Source organism: Perissodus microlepis, chromosome 7, assembly GCF_051167445.1.
Source record: "Perissodus microlepis isolate ML-2025 ecotype Zambia chromosome 7, ASM5116744v1, whole genome shotgun sequence".
NCBI classification, from domain to species: Eukaryota; Metazoa; Chordata; class Actinopteri; order Cichliformes; family Cichlidae; genus Perissodus; species Perissodus microlepis.
This window is the reverse complement of record NC_140467.1, coordinates 8,213,034-8,236,671: the sequence shown is the minus strand read 5'-3', so window position 1 is coordinate 8,236,671 and position 23,638 is coordinate 8,213,034. Positions and strand designations below refer to the sequence as shown.

Sequence of the window (23,638 nt, the reverse complement as noted above, 5' to 3'; positions counted from 1 at the left end):
TATAGGAAGTATTTTCTTTCTATTGACTACATCCACCAGGCAAAAGCTCAGCTGACCTCATTTATGTTTCCATCCAATCTTGTTGTTGCTACCATGAAATTCTGGCCATGGGCAGGTGGACACTTCTTGTGCAAAGTGATGCAGCTTACAAGTTTAACACTTTAAAAAGAAAACACTTCCTGTAAGAAACTTTTTTTTTGACTGACTGTAGAAAATGCTTAAGTGTAGCTCTGATTCACAACAAATGCTGTGCAAAAAATGTCTGATCTGTTTACATCTTGTCAATTTTGAATCATCTGAGTAAAAAGGAATCTAGAACAAAACCAAAAGGAAACCTGCTAAGTAAACTGATAACAACATGACCTATGATCTGCTGAAATTCGGCCAGAAGAAAGCGAAAGCTAAGAGTTGTGTTTACCTGACACCTCAGGAAAAATATAAGTATCTGAAACACTGCTATAACCTTTTTTTCCTGTTCTCTTCAAGCACCTGAACTAAAGGTGTGAGTCCACCTGAAGGTGCCCTTGAAGAGGTTTTCAAGACACACACCATTCGCGCTCACAGCTCAATGAGACCACTTGAAGACAGAAACCCTCTGACAGCACGAGTCCCGAAAAGCTCTACCCGGTAACAGTGCGGACAAAGACTGTTGAAGTGGTGTTTCAGCCTGTCACTGTTTGAGTCTGAGCTGCTCACGCCTCCAGACTACAAAGTGACACTTTACAGTATCAAAGCAGACACTTGAGCATCCTCTCCTTTTCATGCTTTCCAGCACAGAAACTAAAATTAAAAACCAAAACTCATTCTCACCTGAGAATGGAAGTTGGCCATGGTGGTCGTCTCTATATCCTTCTTCCCGAGCACCTCCATTTTCACTGGTGCGTTGGGGAACTTGTAGGAGAAGTAGTCCAGGAAGTCTGGGAGGTAGGACGCCGCTCCGTGGATGATTCCCATCACGAAACACGCTGCCTGGGCCTCGTCATCGCTGAACGACAGGGTCACAAATTCATCGGCGAAGCGCTGCATCTCTGCTGGAGAAAGGCAGGCCAGCTCCTCGTTGTAGGCGTGCACCACAGACGCACCTCCGTTGGCCTGCTGCTCGATGTGAATCAGACGTCTGAACTCCAGGCCAGCCGTGCCCGGGGCCGGGCTGCAGTGCAGCGGGGAGCTGTAGCTGAGCCTCTCTCTGACCATGGAGGAGATGGAGGTGGAGGTAACCGCAGAAACAGCAGCATCCTGGTGGTGTTGTGCGGCACTGTGGTTGAGACTGCTGCTGTCGCTGTTCACGTTAATCTGATTGAGCAACTCCGGCAGACCCAGGGACACCCCTGAACACACAGTCTGGCACGAGCGATGGTACATTTTGGGTCTGCCTTGCCTCTCCTTCGTCCGCTCGCCATCTTTGTGCTTCTTTTTCTTCTTCTTCTTGAGCTTCTTCAGAAGGTCTTCCTCCGAACCAGCCTTGGGCTTCTCCTTAGACTCTGTCATACAGACAAGATCGTCTTTAAAATGACAAGCAGCTTTTGCAGCCTGTAATCTCTAGCTAAACTGATATTACGAGTAAAGTTTACTTTGAAACAACTGATCTTTTGGCAACTCTTCAAAGGTGAGTTCAATTGCTCTGCAGTGTTATATTTCCATGTTTCTACATTGAATTTATGACATTTACTTCCTTTTAAAACTGAAAACACTTCCAAAATTCTGGCATAATATCTAAAATAATGCATTTAGTCACATGGAAGCCACCTGCTTTTACATTTGAAATACAAAACACGTTTAAGGGCTTGAAATAACTTGAAATTATCCCCCCAAAAAACAATCAGTGCTGTAGTTTCTCACTTTCAGCTCCACTGCCCAATGCTGGATTTTATTCCTACCTTTCTGCGGAGAAACCACTTCTCCGTTTTCTCTGGCAATCTCGTGGACAGGTGGCAGTTTGTGATTTTTCCACTCTTTATTCTTTTCCTTCTTCTTCTCCCTGTCTTTCTCCTTCACCTGGTGATCTGAGGAGGGGAAACGAGAGAGGACAGCGAGGTGAAATGCTGCTGCATCCATGCTGGGAGACATAAGTGACGGACAAACAGCTCCACGTGTGTGTTTATATATCACCATCTGGGCCCAATAAACACTGGGCCCGAGCTACAGTAAATTATGTAATAATGTCTAAAATGTGTTTTTATGACCAGTACTGCTTCGCGGGTGGGTTTTAATTTGCCCATAAAGTGTGTGAGCGCGGTTCAAACAGCGCAGCCCGGCTGGGCTCTCCTACCTCTCTGTAGCATTTTCACGTCGCCGTTCTCGGGCTTTGTATGGCAGCTAGCTGGGCTCACTCTCTCCACAGCAGCGCCCGGGCTCTGCTGCGCTTCGCTGCTCTTCTCCTTGTGTCGCTTCTCTTTCGCTTTTTTTACTTTGTGGGGCGACGCGAGGAAGTTGCTGATTTTGAATATTTTCCGGACAGGGGTGGCGGGCACTGCGGCGGCGGTGGAGTGGCTCGCCTTGGCCGGGCCGAAACTCCATTTCGCTGGGCTCCCACAACTCTGCTTCCCGTTGTGTTTTTCCCCTGCGCACACCTCTCCGTTCAGTTTCCTGTGCTTCAGGCCCTTCTCCTCCACCCGGACCTTCTTTGGGGGCGGTGGGAAAATGTCGCTGGAAGACTGCGGACGACTCTCCGGCGGTCGCTTAGCTATCAGGGGTTTAGGGGAATTTGTTTTGCTGTTTGCTGCGAAATGCATGGAGTCCACGGACTCGGCCATCTTGGAAGTTTCTATTTTTTACGGTCAGACGTAACTGGTGCGTGAGAGACAGGCCGGGGGCGGGGCTTAGCGGGTTACGTAGGACGGAAGGAGATGAGAGCGCAGCAGACGGTAGCGTGTTTACGGGCTGCGGGACAACACTGCAGTGAGTGGAGGAGGGCCGCTGACAGAGGCGGCTTTATGGGCTTAATAATGTCACAGTGTTCTGCTTTGCTGGGCTGGACTACCAGCTTTACTCCTCCAACACGGGTGGAAAGGGTCGCAACTACCTTCATCCCACCGAAGAAAGAATTCAGTCATTTTTCAATTACCTATTATCAGAGGACATTGCAGCAGCCCCCAGTCTATCCGAGGAGCCAAGAAAAAATATTTTATTGTAATTTTTTAAAGTGTTCTGTAGCAATAGCTCCCCAGGCTTACTACTACTACTATTACCAAGGTCAATATAGCTAACTACAAGTAAATTAAAAACCAGGAGTGAAAATTTTACCTTTTTAATAGATAAAATAAATATAAATACTAGCCCTTTGAGAAAAAAATAAATAAAAAATATTTAAAATTATTTAAAATTAAAACTAACTGAAACAATTTTTCAAACTTATCAAAAAATCCTTTGCCTAAGTGTTTGTTACTTTGTTGTTATCTGTGCTCAATATACAATAATAATTAATGGAGACTTGAGAAAGTAATAGAAACTAAAATAAACATTTTCAAAACATAAAAACTGAACTGAAACAAGGAAACCCAATATGAAAACTAACTGACCTCAATTAAAAGCAAAAAGTCCAAATGAAATAAAAATAAAGACTAATTAGAAATTACAAAACTATAATGACCCTGACTACTACTACTACCACTACTATTACTATAAATAAACACTTTAGTGTCAGTGCACGCAAAATAAAACGGATACAACGAAATTTACTCAGCTGTCATCTCAGTGTAAAACCCATAAAATAACCATTATGAAAAAAAGAGCCTTTCAAAGTTTTTCTGTGGACATTGGCTGCTTTTTCATTTTTTTTTCCGATTTCCAGTCCAGTCCTTATACCATACAAAGATGAATGTTTTTGTTGTTGTTTCTTAAGCCACGTAACACTGACCTATGAATCATTCAAGGATAAAAGGCACCATCACTGGGCCTCCATTTTAGCCACACAATATGAACTTTTATTGTGTATACATATAACAGAAGCTATTTTTAAATTGTATATATAGGCAATTTTTTACTAGCAGTTCGCTGCAATAAATGGGAATTTGTTCACTTTCCTTTAGTTGAATCTACAAAAAAAATGTCAAAGATAACAAAGCTTTACAGGCATAAAATAGTTTTTGCACCAACGAAATTAAACTTAGCATCTTTTGCAGTGTGTCCTTAAAAAATATGAGGAAACTGGACAAGTGGAGGACCAAAGAAGAAGTGGCAGGGCTAAAAGAAATTATCATAGTAGATGGACAAGTTGCTATACTGTATTTCCATTTTTATTCACGTTTCAGTAAATTACTGCAACTATGTCACCATAAATTACTAGTTTAAATTAGTTTTTTTTTCATTAATTATGGGTCATGTCAGATTAGTTTTAACATGAATTTGCACACACTGTCATAGTTAGACTTTCCTGTCCAGACAGATATACAGAAATAAGTATGAATTTTATAGTTTCGTGAGTCCATTTTGTTCATTCAACAACAAAAATGTTTTTAATCAGAATCATAATTTTGCCGTTTTTATCTCTACCAAAAACATCTGTTATGTTCTTGTGGTTTTAAAATGTTTTTTGTAATGACAGAAAATTCAAAATCCCCATAAATGCATTTATCTATGGGGTTGTAATAAAAAAAATATGTGAAGGATTCACGTATGTTCTGTCTTTTTTTTTTTTAATTGCAGTTTCTCCAAAGAGTTGAACACCTTTTTTTTAAGTTTTATTATCATTCTTCAATGCAGCGTTTCTTAAATTAAGCTATTAGCACCCCCTAGTGGCACACTTGATTACTACAGTCATCCATCCATTCACTTCCGCTTATCCTAATCAGGGTCGTCAGGGCCGCAGGATTTTTTTTCCTTTTACTGTTAATTTAAAATATGAGTCATACATAATTCCTAAATCAATAAAAAAACAAAAACAAAACTAAAATGTTCTTGATTAACCACACTCTATATACACTCTATATTTAAAATTCTCATTCGGGTAAAATGGTAATAAAGGACAAAAACCAAGCAAATGGATTAATGGTTGAAACGTAGCAGCAACGTGTGAAAGTAGAGATAAAAAAAAAAAAGTAAGAAAGAAGAGAGCTACATGTCTGCGTGAGACCAAAACAAAGCAGTGAAATTGATTTTTAAAAATCCAGAGAATCCAGAGAAAAAACGTATTTCAGGACATGGTGAAAAAAATTGTTTGCCATTATTTTAACGATGTAGCATTAAAGGTGTTTGTTGTGCTCCTTTAAAAGGGCGTGTGTTTTTTCTCCCACAAGATTTCGCCCTTGCTGGGGGCTATTATAAAGGTTTTAGAGCTATTATTGAACTGGATTGTATGTAAACTTGTTTTCACTACTGAAAAAAAAAATCACAAACTAGCCATAAGTCAAAATTTAATTATCTCAAAATCTTAAGGCACTGAGAAAATAACTTGAAACTCGAGGCTTTTATGTCGACATTTGGAGACGATAATGTGAAATTTTGAGTATGATGAAATGTTGTTTTTTTTTAATTTATGAGACACTTCTAGCTTGTGCCAGCAGGTGGCAGTGAAGTAGTGGAAATGCATTTAAGGGCTTTTTATGAGTGTTTGTTTTCCTGTGGAAATCACCCTGCTCACTGACCCTCACCACTGTGCCATCAAACCTTAGTCATGTTGGGAGTGGTCAGCTGCACGTGTTTTCATCACTATTGCACAACAACAAGTTAGTCGCTAGTTTAATTAAATGCAATATCTAAAAACTATTATTCATTTAATGTCAATGTTGGGCAATTAAAATGAAAATGCTGTCTTTCGTCACATACTAATATTAGATGAAAGATATCTCTCTGTTATGGCACTGAAACATTTCAGTCTACATCCACTGCCTTGAAAGAAGAAGCCTTAATCTGTGCAGAGAGATCGGAAAGGTAGTGTACACAGTGTTCACGAGCGCTTACTCAAAAATGAGATTTGTTCATTTCTTTTGGCCGACATAGCTCATTAGATTGCACACTGACTCTTTAAACAGTTTTCACAGAGAAGAGAAGACAGTTTGAAGTACATAGAGCTTATTTCTGGTTCCTATCACACAAGTCAGTGGAAAGACGATAACGCTTTGCAGCATCTTCAGCAGAGGCAGAAAGTCCAGCTACCTGACTGCTATGCTCGAGGACAGATTTGAGGTATCATTTTGTAGTATTCTACTCCAACTGGGAGGGAAATAGCTCAACTTTTTATTTCCCCACATTTGGCATCTTCAGTGACTTTATTATCGTTTTAAACATTAAACTTGGAGTAGATCAAATTCTGAAAATAAAGACCAGCTCTCACAGTTTGGTTTTCTGCACTCTTACTCGTGGCACGCTGGAATAATAAACAGTTTTATTGTTTTAACACTGTCAGGCAGCCATACTTTGCCTTTTCACGTGCAAGTAAGTGAAAGTATTATATGGCAACACCTGACTAATGTCATAATGTTTAGCAGTCTCTAAAAATATGACTGTGGAAGTGGTGCTGAGAAGAAGAAGGTTTAGTAAATAAGGGGTTTCTGCGGTGCGTTCAGGCACACCTTTATGTGAGTTTATCTCTAGGCTATTGTCTGTGTATGATGCATGGTTTCTATTAAGCGCAGCTGGGACATTTACAGTATGCAGCACAAATCTATTCAGTATGAACATCAGGTTATGATGGAAAACCGAACGGCTACGTCTCTGTAGAACCTTTTACTACAAAACACGCTTCACACGTTTTTAAAAGAAAAAGCACCTCTCCTGCAATGGAAAAATACCTCTTTATTCGATGTGCATGCCAGGGTCTCAGAAATGTCCGCTCCTGGTGGGCAGGCAGTGACAACAGCAGATAAGCTGTTCCCATGTTAAGCCTGTTTTCCATATCCTTTATCAGGACGAGGATTATTAAATATAAGTTTTAAACAATTTCTTAACGAATTCCAGGATTTTGGATTAGAAACTAATTGACCTGACGTTATCTGGTGTTGGCTAGCTGCAGGAAATTCAGCCCAGATGTGAGGGACATTTGATTGTTTCACTTTTAAGAGTCACTATCAGTGTTCGATGAAAAACATTCTCACACATGGCAAAGGATTGCATCCGTTACTGCAGAATTAAAGATCCAGGCAAATCATGTGAATATGACTGTAGGCGCATTTTTATAACAGCGAGGGATGAAGGAGACTTTACATTTGGGCCCATTCACATGATTAGGCCAGGTATTGCATCACAGAGCTGAATATTTATTTATTCTTGGCATGCGAGCCGAGAGACGGTGGAATAACGCAGGTAGGGTTATACCTTCAGGCAGGCAGACTGAGTGTGGTGTTACAGGAGGCTGGCGCTGCACTACGACAGTTGTTGGGTTCACTCCAGTGCAGCTGGAAATGGGACACTTATGCACATAACAGACGCAAACGACGGCACTGGCTCCTCTGCCCGAAGTGGATGGAGATGAAGTGGTCTGCCAGGACGCCCAGGCAGCAGAGCCCGGATTGATGGTCAGATGTTTGTTCTAGTCCCTATGGAAAAAAAAAAAAAAGCACAGTGTTTACATGATCAGGGACAGAGAGTGGGCTGAGCCAACTCACCGAGGGAATTCAAAACACTGTATCCCAAAAGGGCACCATGAAGAGAAAAAAGCTGCAGTCCATAAATGGATAAAGCAGGAGTGAGGTTATTATCGGGAACAATGGAGCTGCTGACTGGGATCTGGAGCTGTCAAAGAAACAAAATGAATTCATTCAAATGAATCTAGCCTTTACATGTCGATCGACTGCTCTAAAAACTCCAATCGTTCTCATTTCATCGTGCGGCCCGTGCGTCAGGCTACTTTGTTGTGGTTAAGCAGTAAATGTCTGAGATTTAGGGTTGGCCACTCTGTAAAAGATGCAGGACTGTGATAATAAATCAATACAGCCTAATGCTAAGAGAGCGTAAACATTTATCTCACACCATTTCCCAGTGTAAGTGTTTTGAAGTACTGAAGTGCCTGTGAAAGGTGAAAGGACACTTATTCCTGGCTTTTATCCTGCCAACAGTTGTCAAACGTCAAATGAGCTCATAGCTGCATTAGCACAGCAGGAGAAGGAGGAGGAGGAGGAGAACCATCTAACTTGAAATTTAAAGTTAGACAGAGAAGGGTTACACAGATTACAATAGCCAAAACATTTTAAAATACTCCTCTCTGAGACCAACCGCAGGATTTAAAGCTGTTACGCTCTTAGACGATGCAGTTTCTCCAGATGTGTTCGTGACCTCGCAGACCGGCGATGTGCCGCATCCAGCCTTCTACTTCAATCGTTTTTCATTTCTAACCTGAGGCTTCCCACGGTGCTCTCACTAAACAAATGGTTTCCTTTGTCATTATTAAAGGACAGCTGAGAAATCTCTCAGCTGGTCAAATAGACACAGACAAAAAAGTGCGCAGAGATCGTGTCTCGGTCGATAAGTAAGATCATTTTAGTGGTCTAACAAGCATTAAAAACAGACACATTTCTGAAACATCAAACACTGGCATTGCATGCTATCACTCATATCTCATATCCTGTTGTGGGACTGACATTTACACCCGTGGTCCGAGAAAGTAAAGCCTCATTATCCAAACTCCCTGTGAAGCAGATGCCTCATTTAGCTCATGTGACTCGGTTTTCTCTCTTTCCTGTTTTCTGACTATATGTAGACAAAACGAATTAGCCAAGACCCCAAATACAGATGAACAGTCTGTACACAGTCAGATTAACCTCTCCACCCAGAGATTGCCTCACCGATCCCTGACACTTGTTGGGGATTAGAACTGTCCGAATAAAGTCAATAGTACACAAGATATTTATCTCTTCTGGAACTGTGTTTTAATCAAATGGTCTTCTTAGATAAATCAGACATCCCTGCCCACCATTAATCATGAGCTGAACTAAGCCTCACAGTTTACAGTAAAATGAAGCATGCCCATTCAAATCTGAATAACAGCCTCTTGGCATCAGTCCAGCAGCAGCTTTTTTGCTTCAAATGTTACATGTGCCATTCACATGTTTGTGTACGCATTGTCAGGAAGCTCGGGACGCTCTTGCCAAAGCAACTGCGACACACATGCATATTCAAGTCCGTGATACATTTATCATTACAGCATAGAGGGAGAATGTGTTGCAAATGTTCTTTATTAACTGATGTGAGTGGAATTAGAATCAATTGTAATCCAATAAATTGTTAAGACATGTGCTTTCTAAAGTTCCCATGTTTTATAATGTTCCCCAAGTGGTTACTAACTGCTGCAGTTAATTCTGCTTATATTATGAAGCAGAAATATCTTCGGATTTCCTCACGCTTCATCCATATCATTCACTATCTTAAAAACGTACCTCCTCTCACTTTTCTGTTTTATTTTCCCCTCTTTCTTTCTTCCTTCCTTCATTTTTCTCAGATATCTCACAGATTCACTTTTCACTGCACAGCTCCATCATTTCCCACTCCCTCCTCTTCTCCCTCCCACCTTTCCTCCTTCTCTTGCTCTCGCTGCGCTTCTCACAAACTGAGGTGGGTGTTTTTACACTCTCTCCCTCCTCTCCCTTCACTCTTTGCTCTCAGGCTGCAATGAGGTTAACAGCCCTGTGCGTATGTGGGACCCTGCTGGCCTTCTCAAGTCTCTCTTGGATCACAGCAGACTCTGATGAAGGAATACTCCTTGTGGATAAAGGATTTGGCCCCTGCACTGTAACACTGACGCCTGGGGGGCAGTGCAGACAGGTGCAGCATGAGAACACGTGCCCTTACTTACTCACTTTGCCACCGCTGAGGATTCACCTGCCACAGCAGCTCAAAGAGCTGGAGAAGATCGTGGAGGACCTGCAGAAGCTGAAGGACAGTGTGGATGAATTGCGGGAGATCTGCGCAGACTGTACAGTAAGCCAAACTGAGAGAGAGTGTGGAAGGCAAAGAGAGAATGAGCGTGAGACGCTGAGTGAGGAGACGGATAGACGTGAGGATGAGAGAAACTGGGTGAATGAGAGACTTCAAGAGAATGGTTTTAAACAAGAGTGCAGCACAGTCAGTGTTATGGAAGGAGATGGAGACTTGGAAAAAACAGGCACTCTGGAAGAGAAAGAAAGAAAGAAATGGGAGACAGAAAGAAAGAGCAATGGAGGACTCATAAAAGAAAATGAGGAAGGAGAAACTCTGACAGAAGTGCTGGAAACTGACGGAACAACTCAATCAGACAGAAGAAAAGGAAAGGACAAAGTGGTTCCAACAAAGGTAACAACTGGTGGTGTAAATGAGGGAACAGTAGAAGAAAAGGTTGCTGACAAAAACAATAGGCAGGGGGAGAGAGACAGAAATAAAGACACCGCCGGAGAAGAGAATTCAAAGGGATATCAAGAGAATAATCTGGAGCATGGAAAAGAAAGAAAGACTTTCACTAATGTAAATAAAACTGAAGAAAGTGGTCATCACGTGTGGCAAGATAAAACAGAGGAAACAGAGACCCAAACTGCAGCCAGTGATAGGATAAAGATGTCAGAGAACCATGATGAGAATACAAATCAGGAGCAAGAGCAGAGCAGGGAGGAGAAGAAAAAGGAAATGGAAAAGAGAGTAAAAGTAGAGCAAAATAATGAGGAACGAAAACAGACCGAAAGCATCAGGCACACTGAAAAAGAAAAGACTATAAAAGAGGGGGGCGAGGGCAGAGAGACGGGAAAGGAGATCAAAACAGAAGACGAAGAGACAGAGAGTGGAGAGGGAGACGTTGATAGAGAATTACCATCCAGCGAAGCAACTAAAAGGACAGACTTTGTTTCAATCAGCCCAACTCCTCACTCTACAATTAACATAGCTCTAGGGCTAGACTCTGTGGACTCGAATGAAGCTACGTCATCTATTCCATCTCCCCCAATGCCCAGCTCCACCTTGCATTATATCACAGATGTCAGTCACGAGATAACAACCCAAAACACAGGCCTTGTAGCAGCTGGGATTTCTAAGCCTCCAAAAGCTGATGCAAATACTCACACAGAAACTACAATGAGCACAGTGAGTGGACAACACGTAACCAATCAAACTACTACATCCAGGCCAGGCCTCCACAGTCACATTAGTTCAACTACGACAACTACAGTCACCACAGCTCATCATCAGGATTCAACTGTAGGAGCTATAGATGACAGCCGCTGGACAGCTAAAAAGAACATCAGCTCAAATACTAAGATTGGAGCAAAACCTCTGCCAGGCCAAGGACCAAAGCCTGGCAAAAGACCAAAATACAACCAAAAGAAGCATCCTTTTCACCACAAACCCAGAATCGACCAAAGACCTAAACCTCAACCTGGCAAAGACCCAAAAGGAGTCGAAACTTCAAAACCCAAGCAAAGAATTCCCCCTCATATTTTAGCCACTGATCAAAATTTGAATAACAATTCTATACCTAAATATGGCCAAAATTATACATCTGATCAAAACAAGTTACCTACTCAAAAGTCAAAACCTAATGAAAAGACTGCTACTAATCAAACCGAGATTGAACCGAAATCCGAGAAGGAAATAGTCCATAATCCAAAAACTGAGAAGCCGCACCAAAATCAAAAAATAGAAAAATGGTCAAAAGGTGGAGAAAAAACAACAACTGACCAAAAACCTGGCTACAGTGGGACATCTGATGAAAATCCAACGCAAGTGTCTTATTTTAATCAAGATTCAACACCGCGAAAGAAGACCAGACTTGATCTAACGAAAACACCCCCCAACCAAAAGCCTAAAACCAGACACAACATCCCTACAAAACCCAAACCTGTCCAAGAGCCTGAATCAAAAGAAAGTCCAACAGCTAGCTACACGAAAAAAGCTAAACAAAATGAGACATCTGATGAAAATCCCTCGCATGTGTCTAATTCTAATCAGGATTCAACACCGCGAAAGAAGACCACATCTGATCTACTGAAAACACCCCCTAAGGAAAAGCCTAAAACCAGACAGAACATCCCTACAAAACCCAAACCTGTCCAAGAGCCTGAATCAAAAGTAAGTCCAACAGCTAGCTATGCAGAAAAAGCTAAACAAAATGAGACATCTGATGAAAATCCATCTCAAGTGTCCTATTCTAATCAAGATCCCATATCTGGAAAGAAGACTACACCGGTTCTAACGAAAACACCCCCCAACCAAAAGCCTAAAATCCCCCAGATCATCCCTACAAAACCCAAACCTGTCCAAGAGCCTGAATCAAAAGAAAGTCCAACAGCTAGCTACACAGAAAAACCTAAACAAAAGCAAACATCTGATGAAAATCCCTCACAAGTGTCTAATTCTAATCAAGATTCAACACCGCGAAAGAAGACCATGCCCGATCTAACAAAAACACTCCCTAACGAAAAGCCTAAAACCAGACAGAACATCCCTACAAAACCCAAACCTGTCCAAGAGCCTGAATCAAAAGTAAGTCCAACAGCCAGCTATGCAGAAAAAGCTAAACAAAATGAGACATCTGATGAAAATCCATCGCAAGTGTCCTATTCTAATCAAGATCCAACATCTGGAAAGAAGACCACACCGGTTCTAACGAAAACACCCCCCAACCAAAAGACTAAAATCCCCCAGATCATCCCTACAAAACCCAAACCTGTCCAAGAGCCTGAATCAAAAGAAAGTCCAACAGCTAGCTACACAGAAAAACCTAAACAAAAGCAAACATCTGATGAAAATCCCTCACAAGTGTCTAATTCTAATCAAGATTCAACACCGCGAAAGAAGACCATGCCCGATCTAACGAAAACACTCCCTAACGAAAAGCCTAAAACCAGACAGAACATCCCTACAAAACCCAAACCTGTCCAAGAGCCTGAATCAAAAGTAAGTCCAACAGCCAGCTATGCAGAAAAAGCTAAACAAAATGAGACATCTGATGAAAATCCATCTCAAGTGTCCTATTCTAATCAAGATCCCATATCTGGAAAGAAGACTATACCAGATCTACCAAAAACACCCCCCAACCAAAAGCCTAAAATCACCCAGATCATCCCTACAAAACCCAAACCTGTCCAAGAGCCTGAATCAAAAGAAAGTCCAACAGCTAGCTACACAGAAAAACCTAAACAAAAGGAAACATCTGATGAAAATCCCTCACAAGTGTCTAATTCTAATCAGGATTCAACACCGCGAAAGAAGACCACACCTGATCTACTGAAAACACCCCCTAAGGAAAAGCCTAAAACCAGACAGAACATCCCTACAAAACCCAAACCTGTCCAAGAACCTGAATCAAAAGAAAGTCCAACAGCTAGCTATGCAGAAAAAGCTAAACAAAATGAGACATCTGATGAAAATCCATCGCAAGTGTCCTATTCTAATCAAGATCCAACATCTGGAAAGAAGACCACACCGGTTCTAACGAAAACACCCCCCAACCAAAAGCCTAAAACCAGACAGAACATCCCTACAAAACCCAAACCTGTCCAAGAGCCTGAATCAAAAGAAAGTCCAACACCTAGCTACACGGAAAAAGCTAAACAAAATGAGACATCTGATGAAAATCCCTCGCATGTGTCTAATTCTAATCAGGATTCAACACCGCGAAAGAAGACCACACCTGATCTAACGAAAACACCCCCTAAGGAAAAGCCTAAAACCAGACAGAACATCCCTACAAAACCCAAACCTGTCCAAAAACCTGAATCAAAAGAAAGTCCAACAGCTAGCTATGCAGAAAAAGCTAAACAAAATGAGACATCTGATGAAAATCCATCGCAAGTGTCCTATTCTAATCAAGATCCAACATCTGGAAAGAAGACCACACCGGTTCTAACGAAAACACCCCCCAACCAAAAGCCTAAAACCAGACAGAACATCCCTACAAAACCCAAACCTGTCCAAGAGCCTGAATCAAAAGAAAGTCCAACAGCTAGCTACACAGAAAAACCTAAACAAAAGGAAACATCTGATGAAAATCCCTCACAAGTGTCTAATTCTAATCAAGATTCAACACCGCGAAAGAAGACCATGCCCGATCTAACGAAAACACTCCCTAACGAAAAGCCTAAAACCAGACAGAACATCCCTACAAAACCCAAACCTTTCCAAGATCGTGAATCAAAAGAAAGTTCAACAGCTAGTTATGCAGAAAAAGCTAAACAAAATGAGACATCTGATGAAAATCCCTCACAAGTGTCTTATTCTAATCAAGATCCAACATCTGGAAAGAAGACCATACCGGTTCTAACAAAAACACCCCCATACCAAAAGCCTAAAACCAGACAGAACATCCCTACAAAACCCAAACCTGTCCAAGAGCCTGAATCAAAAGAAAGTCCAACAGCTAGCTACACAGAAATACCTAACCAAAAGGAGACATCTGATGAAAATCCATCGCAAGTGTCTAATTCTAATCAAGATCCATCATCTGGAAAGAAAACCATGCCTGAGACCATGAAAACACCCCCCAACCAAAAGCCTAAAACCAGACAGAACATCCCTACAAAACCCAAACCTGATCAAGTGCCCAACCAACCAAGACATACAAAACCTGGGACAAGCTTCAAGCCAAAACCGAATGTAAGGCCCAAAACTGGCCCCAAACCACCAGAAACCAGTCACAACTTTAAAACACCTAAGCTTGGAGAAACGCCTAATCTGAATGCCAAGCCTGCACCTCGGGCAGAGTCCAATAGAACGTCAAAACCAAGGCTTCCCTTCATTTACCGACCACGAAGCATGCCTACAGTTAGGCCAGGAGCACCACCAGTTCAAAGGCCAAAACCAGCAGTGCAACCAAAGCTAAGTCCAAAGACCAAAACAGATCCACCTTACATCAGCTGGACTACTTCAGATCACACCCAAACCTCTCAAATCAACACGCCTTCTACATCTGGCCCCATAAAGCATACTGCTGAAGTGACTCATTCCCCAGGGGACAGAGAGTTCAATCCCAGTCTAAGGAAAACTGTCACTCCAGGTCCAAAGACCTCCAACAGTCTGGAAAATGGAGCCTTCCCTCACCTTCAAAGTCTGCCTGAAGATTCCACTATGAGCCCAAACAACAGGATTGTGTCTGATCTGAGGCCACAAACAGCCAGTCAACCAGCATCAATCCCAATGACAACAAAACCAAACAAAATCATCAGTGGGATCCTCACAAGTGTTATCCCTAGCACCACTCCAGGATCCTCAAAGTCAAAGACAAATTCTGGCTCAGACACACAAACTGAGAAACATCACAAGATGGAAGAAATAGCTCCTGCATTCTCTACATCTCCTTCTCCCATATCTCACACTATCTCTCCACCCAGCCCTGACTTCAGGTCAACAACTGCGACCACCCCTGGCCCCAAGCACCCCGAGCTCGCTGCCGAGGCTTCCACTCCCAGTGCACGTGAGTTACGAGTGAAAATCAACCAGGTGGCCGCTTTCTTCAATAACAGCCTGAGTCCTAATGGCAGACCACCAAACATGCACCACAAAGACCACTCAGAAGAGAACCAGGGAGGCATCAGGCCTGACAACACGGACGGCAAACTGCCAACAGACAAACCACCTAAAGGCAAGAGATTCTGTTTTATTCTATCACACTGATCCTGTTTTGTCTCTGTGTGCTTGTGAAATGTAAACTGTTTCTGCCAGTCAGCTGCAAGACATGTTAGTGATCAATGCAGATTATACTGGGCTTGAAATGCGAAGCACGCATACATTCAAGGCCTCAAGGCCGAGAAATGTGCAATGAATTGTGCCACATTAGTATCTGAATGCTTATTGCTTTATTACTACTCAAAAAGACATAAATAAGACCACTAATAATGACCTAAGCTGAAAGGAATTAAGCAATACAATCTCATAGTAAACTCTAATGATCCTCATAATATAATTATGTGGGCAGATTTGTATCATACATCACTGGCTATTATTTGTCAAAGGAGGAATCTGCATGTGTGCGAAATGTGTCGCTCCTAATGAATGTCATGACTAAAGATAAAACCACAACTATGCAAAGACCAACAGCTTTAAACCATCCGTTTGTGGAGAGCTGTTTACAGAGAGTGAACTCAACAAGTGGCTATTTTTTCCCCCAGCAATTAATTAAAATAACATTTACCAGCATCCATGACATCATAGAGTAAAAACTGAAGGTTAATAGGATTTTAAATGCACGCTTTGCTTTTCTTTCTCTAACTGCCTGTTATTGCCTCATTTCACCTTTTTTATAAGTCAGGAGGAAAATATAGAAAAGTTGGACTAGACAATCAATTATTTTAAAGGTGAAATTATTAAACTTCCTTCACGTGTATGCCTCCAACACCATTTCTGTTTTAAACGATATCTTTTCATCTACCGTGGAGGTCCACTTTGAAGGCCCTCACACACAGTAACTCTTTTTATGGTGGAAAAGCGCACTGACCTGATGCACTCGTGACCTCAGCCAGCTCATTTCACGAATAAATCCCAGCTGCCAGATGATAATATCACCTGGAATATGAGAGAGAGAATATGAGAGAAAAACAGGGCTTAAATAAAGCAGGGCTTACTGGCTTTTTAAGAAATGTGTCATTTCTTCCATTGTGTTACAGTTACCATGCTACCGAGAGACTGCTCGGACCACCTGCTCAGGGGAAAAACAAAAAGCGGGCTTTACCTGGTGACCCCTGACCTCCGCACTAGTAGCTTCTCGGTGTACTGCGAGATGGAGCAGGAGGGTGGAGGGTGGACCGTCCTGCAGCGCCGCCAGGACGGCAGCGTGAACTTCAACCGCACCTGGGCAGAATACCAATCCGGCTTCGGGGAGCTTGACAGAGGGGAGTTTTGGCTGGGCAACAACATCATCCACCTGCTGACCCGCGACAGGGAGATGGTGCTGCGGGTGGAGCTGGAGGATTTTGACGGGTTGACGGGGTATGCGCAGTACGAGCAGTTCAAGGTGGCCAGCGAACGCCTGCGCTATAGACTGACAGTAGGCAGTTACTCGGGCACCGCAGGTAATGCTCTCCGCTTCAGCAAAAAGTACGATCACAGCAACAGGGCGTTCACCACGCCGGACAGGGACCACGACCGCTACCCCTCCGGGAACTGCGGGGCCTACTACAGCTCCGGCTGGTGGTTTGACGCCTGCATGAGCGCAAACCTTAACGGCAGATATTACGACGGGAGGTACAAAGGTGTGCGGAATGGGATTTTCTGGGGGACATGGCACAACATATTATCAGAGTACTACCCCACCAATGAGAGACAGTCTTTTAAGAGAGTGAGGATGATGATCAGACCTAAGGACTTTGTGCCATAAGATGTGCTGGGGAAAGAAAACAAGGGTTTAAATACCATCGTCAACGATAAGCCCGCAGGATACTCCATAAAAGTTTAATGAAATCTAGTGTACGCTCCACACTATTTAACCAGTAAGGCAATACTGCCGCCCTGTGGTGTTTTCTATAATGTGTTGTTTACAATAACAGGATGTATATACTAGTGACAAAAGCAGGGTTGCCTAGTTTCTTTTATAACCTTTCTATAATAAAGTGATAACATTGCTTTTGTCGAGAGGGGGATTTGAAAATGAAGGAAATCTTCATGTGAAGAGTTATTTTTGTACCAGTGATATGAATCCAAGGTGACCAGGTGCCCCACTTCACGTGGGACTGCATGGCATGTTTATCCTTTTGCCCCCCTCCACTCCAACCAAGGCCCCGCATTTTAAGAAACATGTGGCTCAGACAGAGATGTGTCGATCCGTGGATGCGTCCTTATCAAACAGAAATGACAAGTAAGAGTATTAGGACTGTAGAATAAGGAAATATAGGAGTGCACAAAGACTAGAAAGCTCGTTACATACGCATCGGTTTCAAATAAATTGTCATTCCTATCACACCGATGCCAACCCTGACACCAGCATAGTTTTTGTGTAATTATTTGTATTTATTTCTTCAGTAACAAAACAAACGGTTTGCCCCACATGTAGTATGTTGGGATCTGGTCACCGTGACGGGTATGTAGCATAAGAGACTTTTATTACATGTACTGGAAGGGCAGTTCATAGATTGAAGCTGTCTGTGGTGTGTTGAATGCTTTTGTTTTGTTAAAATGAATAAAATGAGTTTACAGAAGAATTTGCATTCAGTTCGTTTTCCTCTGTAATAATCAGCAGCACAGATTAGCCACAATCCAATAACAAATATAGCTAAATTAAAAATAACTAGAAGCGCAACACCAGGGTCTTCCGACTCATGACGGGCTGCTCCACCTCCACCATATTAGGCTTCGGTAACAGGGGTCCAAACTCATTTTTTCCTACACCCTTTGCGACGAACCTAACGTCACTTCCGACCTGATAGCGTAATCCTACTGATTGGACAGGACCGGTAGAGGGGAGGTTCTAAGTTTGCGCCGTTTACGCAAGACTCTACATCCGGTTTGTTAAGCGTATGAGAGTGACACGGAGCAACACCAGAAGTCAATTACTTTCCCTTCAACCCAAAATCATAAACTTAAATAAAAAGTAAGGTGATGTGGAAAAGTATGATTTTTAATATTGGGCAGTCCACAGAGCATAGAGAGTAGCAGAGGTTTTGGAAAGCTTGAGCTTAGTGCAAAGCAAATATGATGTTTTGTTTGAAAGATTGTTTAGAAATATTCAATAAAGTTTGTCAGCCGATGCCTGGCAATAGGTCCTGTTACGCTGACTTTGTGTCAGCACCTGAGAAATTACTAGTAGATTTTGGTATGATCCAAAATTTTAATGACCACCAAATCCCTGTGATTAATAATTAGTTAACAAAACGTGCTAATTATGTACTATATAGACTATAACTAAAATAGACATGACAGTAAACACAAAAAAGGTTCAGATGCTTTTCATAGTGGATGTTTGAGGTATATTTTTCATTAAAACAAATAAATCATTAATTTCACACTGTTCAGTGGACGATACACTGAACTTAGATGATAGAAACAATGTATCGATCCTACAGTGCTACAATGATATGATACCAACATTGGTATCGATAATACTGCTATTTAGATCGATCCGCCCACCTCGAGAAAATTAGTTCAATCCTGTGATGACATCTTTGTGATTAATTAATGCATACAATAAATGACTGGCAGCAGCCAGAGTCAGGATTTAATGCAGACCGGATTTGCGAATGTGCCCAGAAAACTGTCTTCCTGAAATAAAAATATTGTTTTCTGAACCCATAACGAAACACTTTCTCACTGCAAACCTCAGGACAAGTGTTTCTGCTTAAAACATAAACATATTGCACAGAAAGGTAAATGAATAAGAGTTTAGTGTTGAAAGAGCTGTTACTGAGGTGCTGTAAACACAGTATATACAGGTTTTAGGATCTCTTGCGCACATATTTTTCATGAAGCTTTTAATCTGAAATGTCATACCGGAAACGTTTTGTCTTGAACCCGTGCTTGCGCGGATCTTGAGTGAATGGCGGCGTGTTTATAGTGGGTCTTGTGGCTACAGTCAGGCGTGGATTAGTTGATTTACCGAGATGTTTTGGGGATCAGCAGGTCAGCGGGCGTCTGTCGGGCTTCTCCGCTGCTGGTCCCTGACGGTCAGCCCCAAGACTCTCACACCCACCCGGTGTCCTCTGCACACTCCACGCTCGCTCTCATTCTCTGCCCCTCTAAAGTCTCCTGCTCATGAAGAGGTGAAGCAGCCTCTGAGGCGGTGGGATCTGTCAGTGAGCCCCTTCACCACGGTGCGCGCACAGATAGGCTGCAACATATCCATCCACCCGCTGGACCCGCACACCTATCCCGAGGCTGATCGAGCCTTCATAACAGTCCACGGGCCAGACAAGGAGCAGGAAGTCAGTCTGGACCGGTTAAAGGTCCACTATGATGACCGGAGCAAAGAGCTCCTAATATCCGCTGAGACGGTGGACAGCGACGTGTCCATCGAAATGTCTGCACCCATCAAAAGCAGTGAGTGTGTCTATGACAGGGGATCCGCACTAAAGTGATTCTGCGCTCTGCGTATTTGAATAATTTCTGTATGTGAACTTTTGTCAGATCTCTTCATTACTACTCAAGGAAAGGGAAGCGTGCAAGTTGAGAATATGGAGTGTGATATCTGCAAGGTGCGAACAGAAAAGGGGAACTGCCTGCTGCACTCTGTCAAGGTGGGTATTGGCAACACATGTCAGGCCTGTAATTAGTCGGTCCTACTTGTTGGAGCAATTTACCCAAACTATGTCTTTCCCAGGCCAGCTTATCTTACAAAGACAAAGCCAAACCACACACTCTTCTGCTAAAACAGCTCAGCCCTGACCTTCATCTATCAAAACATTTACTGACTGTGACTGTTGATCCTTAAACACTTGAGCTGAAGGCAAGTGGACATCTTCACTGGCCTGTGAATCAGGTTGTAATTCCCCTGCAATTAAACTGATTTTCCATGTATTTTACCTGAATTTACGATGCAGTTATATTTACCTGCAAAGACTTGGCTCAAAATTCAAGTTTTTACAGGAATGAAGAAATAATTATACTCCAAGCAATTTTAAGTAATGTGTAGTTTCTGGGTATTTTAGTGAAAAGACAAACAAAATTTCCCCATCTTACACTGTAAATGCACTGCACTTTTATATTGTAGTGGCTTCACCTTACCTTTTTACATTTTGCATGATCCATTATATTGATGTGCATCATGCATGCTCCACTACTCAGCTGTCGTCTTTTATTACATGCTTCTTATTTGTTTTTGTTTTTTAATGTCTCTGTAAAACACTTTGAATCACCTTGCTATTGAATTGAATTGCTATATAAATAAACTTGCCTTGCCTTACATATAAGGCAAGGCAAGTTGCGGAATTGTGGAATGAGTTGCCTTTACATGTTAGACAGGCACCTTCCTTATCTGTTTTTAAATCACGTCTTAAAACATATTTATTTACCTTGGCTTTTAGCACAGCAGGACTTGTTGATGTCTCTTAATATGTTTCTTATTAATTATATTATTTTTAATTTTAAGATATTTTATATGTAATTTAAACTGTTTCCTCTCTGTTTTATATTTGTAGCACTTTGGTCAACATTGTTGGATGTAAAGTGCGTTATAAATAAAGATGCTATGCTATGCTATAAAATATGTGATGAGGACTGTTGTTTTTTCAACAATCCTGGAAATTATGCACTACTTAAATTACTAATGTAATACTTGAAATGGCTCACAGTATAATTAGTCTTTTTTACTTCAAAATACCTGAAGTTACACCCTTTGGAGGTAGTCCTGAAAATTGTCCTGTGAGTCATTAAGGTCACACCGGTCAAGGTACAAGTTGTTGGAAAGACATCTCAAGACTGGATCACAGGTGGCTGGCAGTTTGTGCTGTAGGCCACCACCTTTGTTCAGTGTCAGTTGTCCCTTTTCTGTTATTTCAAATCATCTGTCTTCTCTATGCAAACTGTGAGCATCCTGAAAAGAGCGCCCTTTCTCATCTTTTCCTGTCTTATTTCAGGCTCATCAGGTTGAGGTGCAATCCCACGAAGGGCATGTTACAGGTGTGGGCACAATCAATGGCAACGTGGTCATCAGCACTGGCGGAGACAGTGTAAGGATGACTGTTATTTCTACGTGTTAGTCCTTATACTCAGCAGTCATTAGGGGGCAGCAGTACCCTGAAATACGCGTTAGCAGTGTTGGGTTTCATGTTTTCCTTTTTTTTTTTTTTTTGATTTGAGGCTATTACTTAAAACAAACAACATCAAAAAAGCTGCGATTATACATCGTGTACATCCCTGTGTAGTGATCAGTTGTACGTTTACAGGCAGTGGATGTCAAGAAGCTCCAGGGCACCAAGATGAATGTGTCAACAGAGCACGGCCCTCTGAAGGTCAAAGCCATCTACGCGGAGTCCACCTGCATCTCATCCCGTTCGGGGAGAGTGAACCTAGGGCACGTGCACGGTGAGCAAAAGCGAGCGTCCATCATTTATTTTTAATAAAAACTTGTATCTTAATGAAATTACATGTGTGGTTATTACGAAAGCCAGAGTCCAATGCAAAGTGAGCCAATAAGCAATTAAATACTTTGACTCTACTACACATTAGATTGTTTAGATTATGATAGTTTAGTTTTTAAGTAAATGTATATATTTTTTGCCAGTGGATAAAAATATCAAATGAAGATCTCATTGCCAGCTATTGATCCCAACAGTGTGTGAAATTGGAACAAATACAACCGACCTGAGTATTAAAATACTGTTGGCAGGTTAACACACAGGCAATAATAATCTAAAGTAACACAAAATGGGTAAATCTGCACAAAGAGGTTGCTATTTTTTGCACACTATATTATATTACAGCACATTTTGTACTCAGCTGCTTTATGTTACTTGCTTGGTAAAGCAGGACTTTGGTATGTCTGGAATCCCGGGCTCGGATCAGAGGTGATTTAACTGCAATGTGGTTGTAATTTATCCGCTTATCCAGCTTGTTACTCGTTTCTGAAAAGCTATGAAACAATGTAGTTTTAAGAAGACTAATTCTTCAAAGTCAAGATGAGATCAGAGCTTTGTGATGTGTAGTAAGAAAAATGCACCATTGATGCAGACGTTTCCTTTTCTTCCTGATAATGATGAGCCTCAGACTCCAACACATGCATGGAAACAATTATCTTGTTGACTTAGAGCTGCAGGCTTGTGATATCTACAGTCTTATAAGTGTTATCATTAATTATGTGCTTTCATTAATTAAAGGTGAGACTACTGTGAAGAACGTGTGTGGAGATACAGTTATAGGTGAGCAAGTCGACCGACTCCACATTGCCCTTTATATGGTCTCCGTCAGTGGAAGCAAAACAAAACACCCGAGGCTTTGCTTTGCTTTGTCAGATGGTTCAAATAGCTTCCTGAAGGTTTCCTCTGACAGCGGTGGCATCGATGTCTACGTGGGAGACGGTGGCAGTGCTGAGCTTCACAGTCAGCAAGGTAAACACACATTACAAGAACAACTTTGTCTTTATTTGACACAACTTTCTTTGTTACATCTTTTGAGTCATATTGTTTTTCTCCTTCGTTCTGTGTCTTACGTAGGAGCGGTGAGCGTGCGTGTGCCGTCCTCATTAAGAGCTGGGGTGAGGCTTTGTGGGACGTCGGTGGATATCAGCCCAGAGGTTGTTCTCCATGGAGTAGAAAACAACACGTCTGAAGGCCACACCACAGTTACTGGTAAGCTCGTAACCTTCTTTATAACTCTTCCCTGTGGCACAGTTAATATGCCATATCCTAAAACAAGTAATCACATTCACAATGTTCTGTCCATAATCCGCCTCTGCTTTGTTTTCCTCCTACTTTTATGTGCCCTGTTCTGTGTTTCTTACAGGCTACATGAATGTAGAGTCTCCGGCTAATCAGTGGGTTAAAGCTCAAGCAGACAGAGGCTCCATCAGACTGACCGTACAAAGCTGGTTTGAGTCCCGGAGGCTAGTCAGCTGACTGTCCCGTTTTTTTCCTAGAATCATAATGATGCATCGCTGAACTGGGACTTAAAAAATGTACAAGAAAGAGCCAAACATTACTGCAGCTGTAAGAGACTGAATGCTTATTTAACTCAGAAGAACTATTATACTGCATTATAATCTGAAGTATATTACAAATGTTCTATGTGTGTAAGAAGCCACTGTACATACAGACTGCAGTGAGATTATGTGTGCACAAAACTGTTGGAGTGTTTTGGATGTTTAAAAAAAAAAAAGTTTTGTTCATAT

At 41.9% G+C, this 23,638-nt stretch overlaps 3 protein-coding genes and 1 long non-coding RNA gene across 5 annotated transcripts in view; 2 read left to right on the top strand and 2 right to left on the bottom strand.

The window, feature by feature from the left end:
- Positions 1-2,862, bottom strand: part of LOC146382486 (lysine-specific demethylase RSBN1L-like) — a 15,890-nt gene extending 13,028 nt beyond the window's left edge. The window contains exons 1-3 of the mRNA XM_084933126.1: positions 2,270-2,862; positions 1,878-2,003; positions 811-1,481 (exon numbers count right to left, since the gene is read on the bottom strand). Coding sequence (XP_084789252.1) covers positions 811-1,481; positions 1,878-2,003; positions 2,270-2,753 — 1,281 coding nt within the window. The 5' untranslated portion in view covers positions 2,754-2,862. The remainder of the gene's footprint in view (positions 1-810; positions 1,482-1,877; positions 2,004-2,269) is intronic.
- Positions 2,863-7,364: 4,502 nt separating this feature from the next.
- LOC146382485 (uncharacterized) lies at positions 7,365-16,637 on the bottom strand. Its single transcript, XR_014800648.1, has 3 exons — positions 16,559-16,637; positions 16,325-16,392; positions 7,365-7,472 (listed from the first exon to the last, which is right to left on the bottom strand). It is a non-coding gene; the product is annotated as an uncharacterized LOC146382485 (long non-coding RNA).
- Positions 9,363-17,203, top strand: LOC146382484 (uncharacterized). Its single transcript, XM_084933121.1, has 2 exons — positions 9,363-15,472; positions 16,494-17,203. The coding sequence occupies exons 1-2, from the start codon at positions 9,541-9,543 to the stop codon at positions 17,201-17,203; spliced, it is 6,642 nt and encodes a 2,213-aa protein (XP_084789247.1). The 5' UTR covers positions 9,363-9,540.
- Positions 17,204-19,323: 2,120 nt separating this feature from the next.
- On the top strand, positions 19,324-23,637 carry fam185a (family with sequence similarity 185 member A). Of its 2 annotated transcripts, XM_084933132.1 has the most exons (8): positions 19,324-19,854; positions 19,942-20,051; positions 21,390-21,482; positions 21,699-21,837; positions 22,629-22,670; positions 22,764-22,859; positions 22,965-23,099; positions 23,254-23,637. In XM_084933132.1, exons 1-8 carry the CDS (start codon positions 19,419-19,421, stop codon positions 23,364-23,366), a joined length of 1,164 nt encoding a protein of 387 aa, XP_084789258.1. In that variant the 5' UTR covers positions 19,324-19,418; the 3' UTR covers positions 23,367-23,637. The 2 variants fall into 2 exon arrangements, with proteins under 2 accessions (XP_084789258.1, XP_084789256.1); XM_084933130.1 differs by having other exon boundaries at positions 22,629-22,859.
- The last annotated feature ends 1 nt before the right edge of the window (position 23,638 follows it).

Coding starts and splice junctions, on each gene's coding strand:
- LOC146382484 (XM_084933121.1), top strand. CDS start 9,541: ATGAGGTTAACAGCCCTGTGCGTATGTGGGACCCTGCTGGCCTTCTCA. Junction 15,473..16,493: donor AACAGACAAACCACCTAAAG/GCAAGAGATTCT, acceptor ATTGTGTTACAG/TTACCATGCTACCGAGAGAC.
- fam185a (XM_084933130.1), top strand. CDS start 19,419: ATGTTTTGGGGATCAGCAGGTCAGCGGGCGTCTGTCGGGCTTCTCCGC. Junction 21,483..21,698: donor TCAGCACTGGCGGAGACAGT/GTAAGGATGACT, acceptor GTACGTTTACAG/GCAGTGGATGTCAAGAAGCT. Junction 22,860..22,964: donor TGAGCTTCACAGTCAGCAAG/GTAAACACACAT, acceptor TGTCTTACGTAG/GAGCGGTGAGCGTGCGTGTG.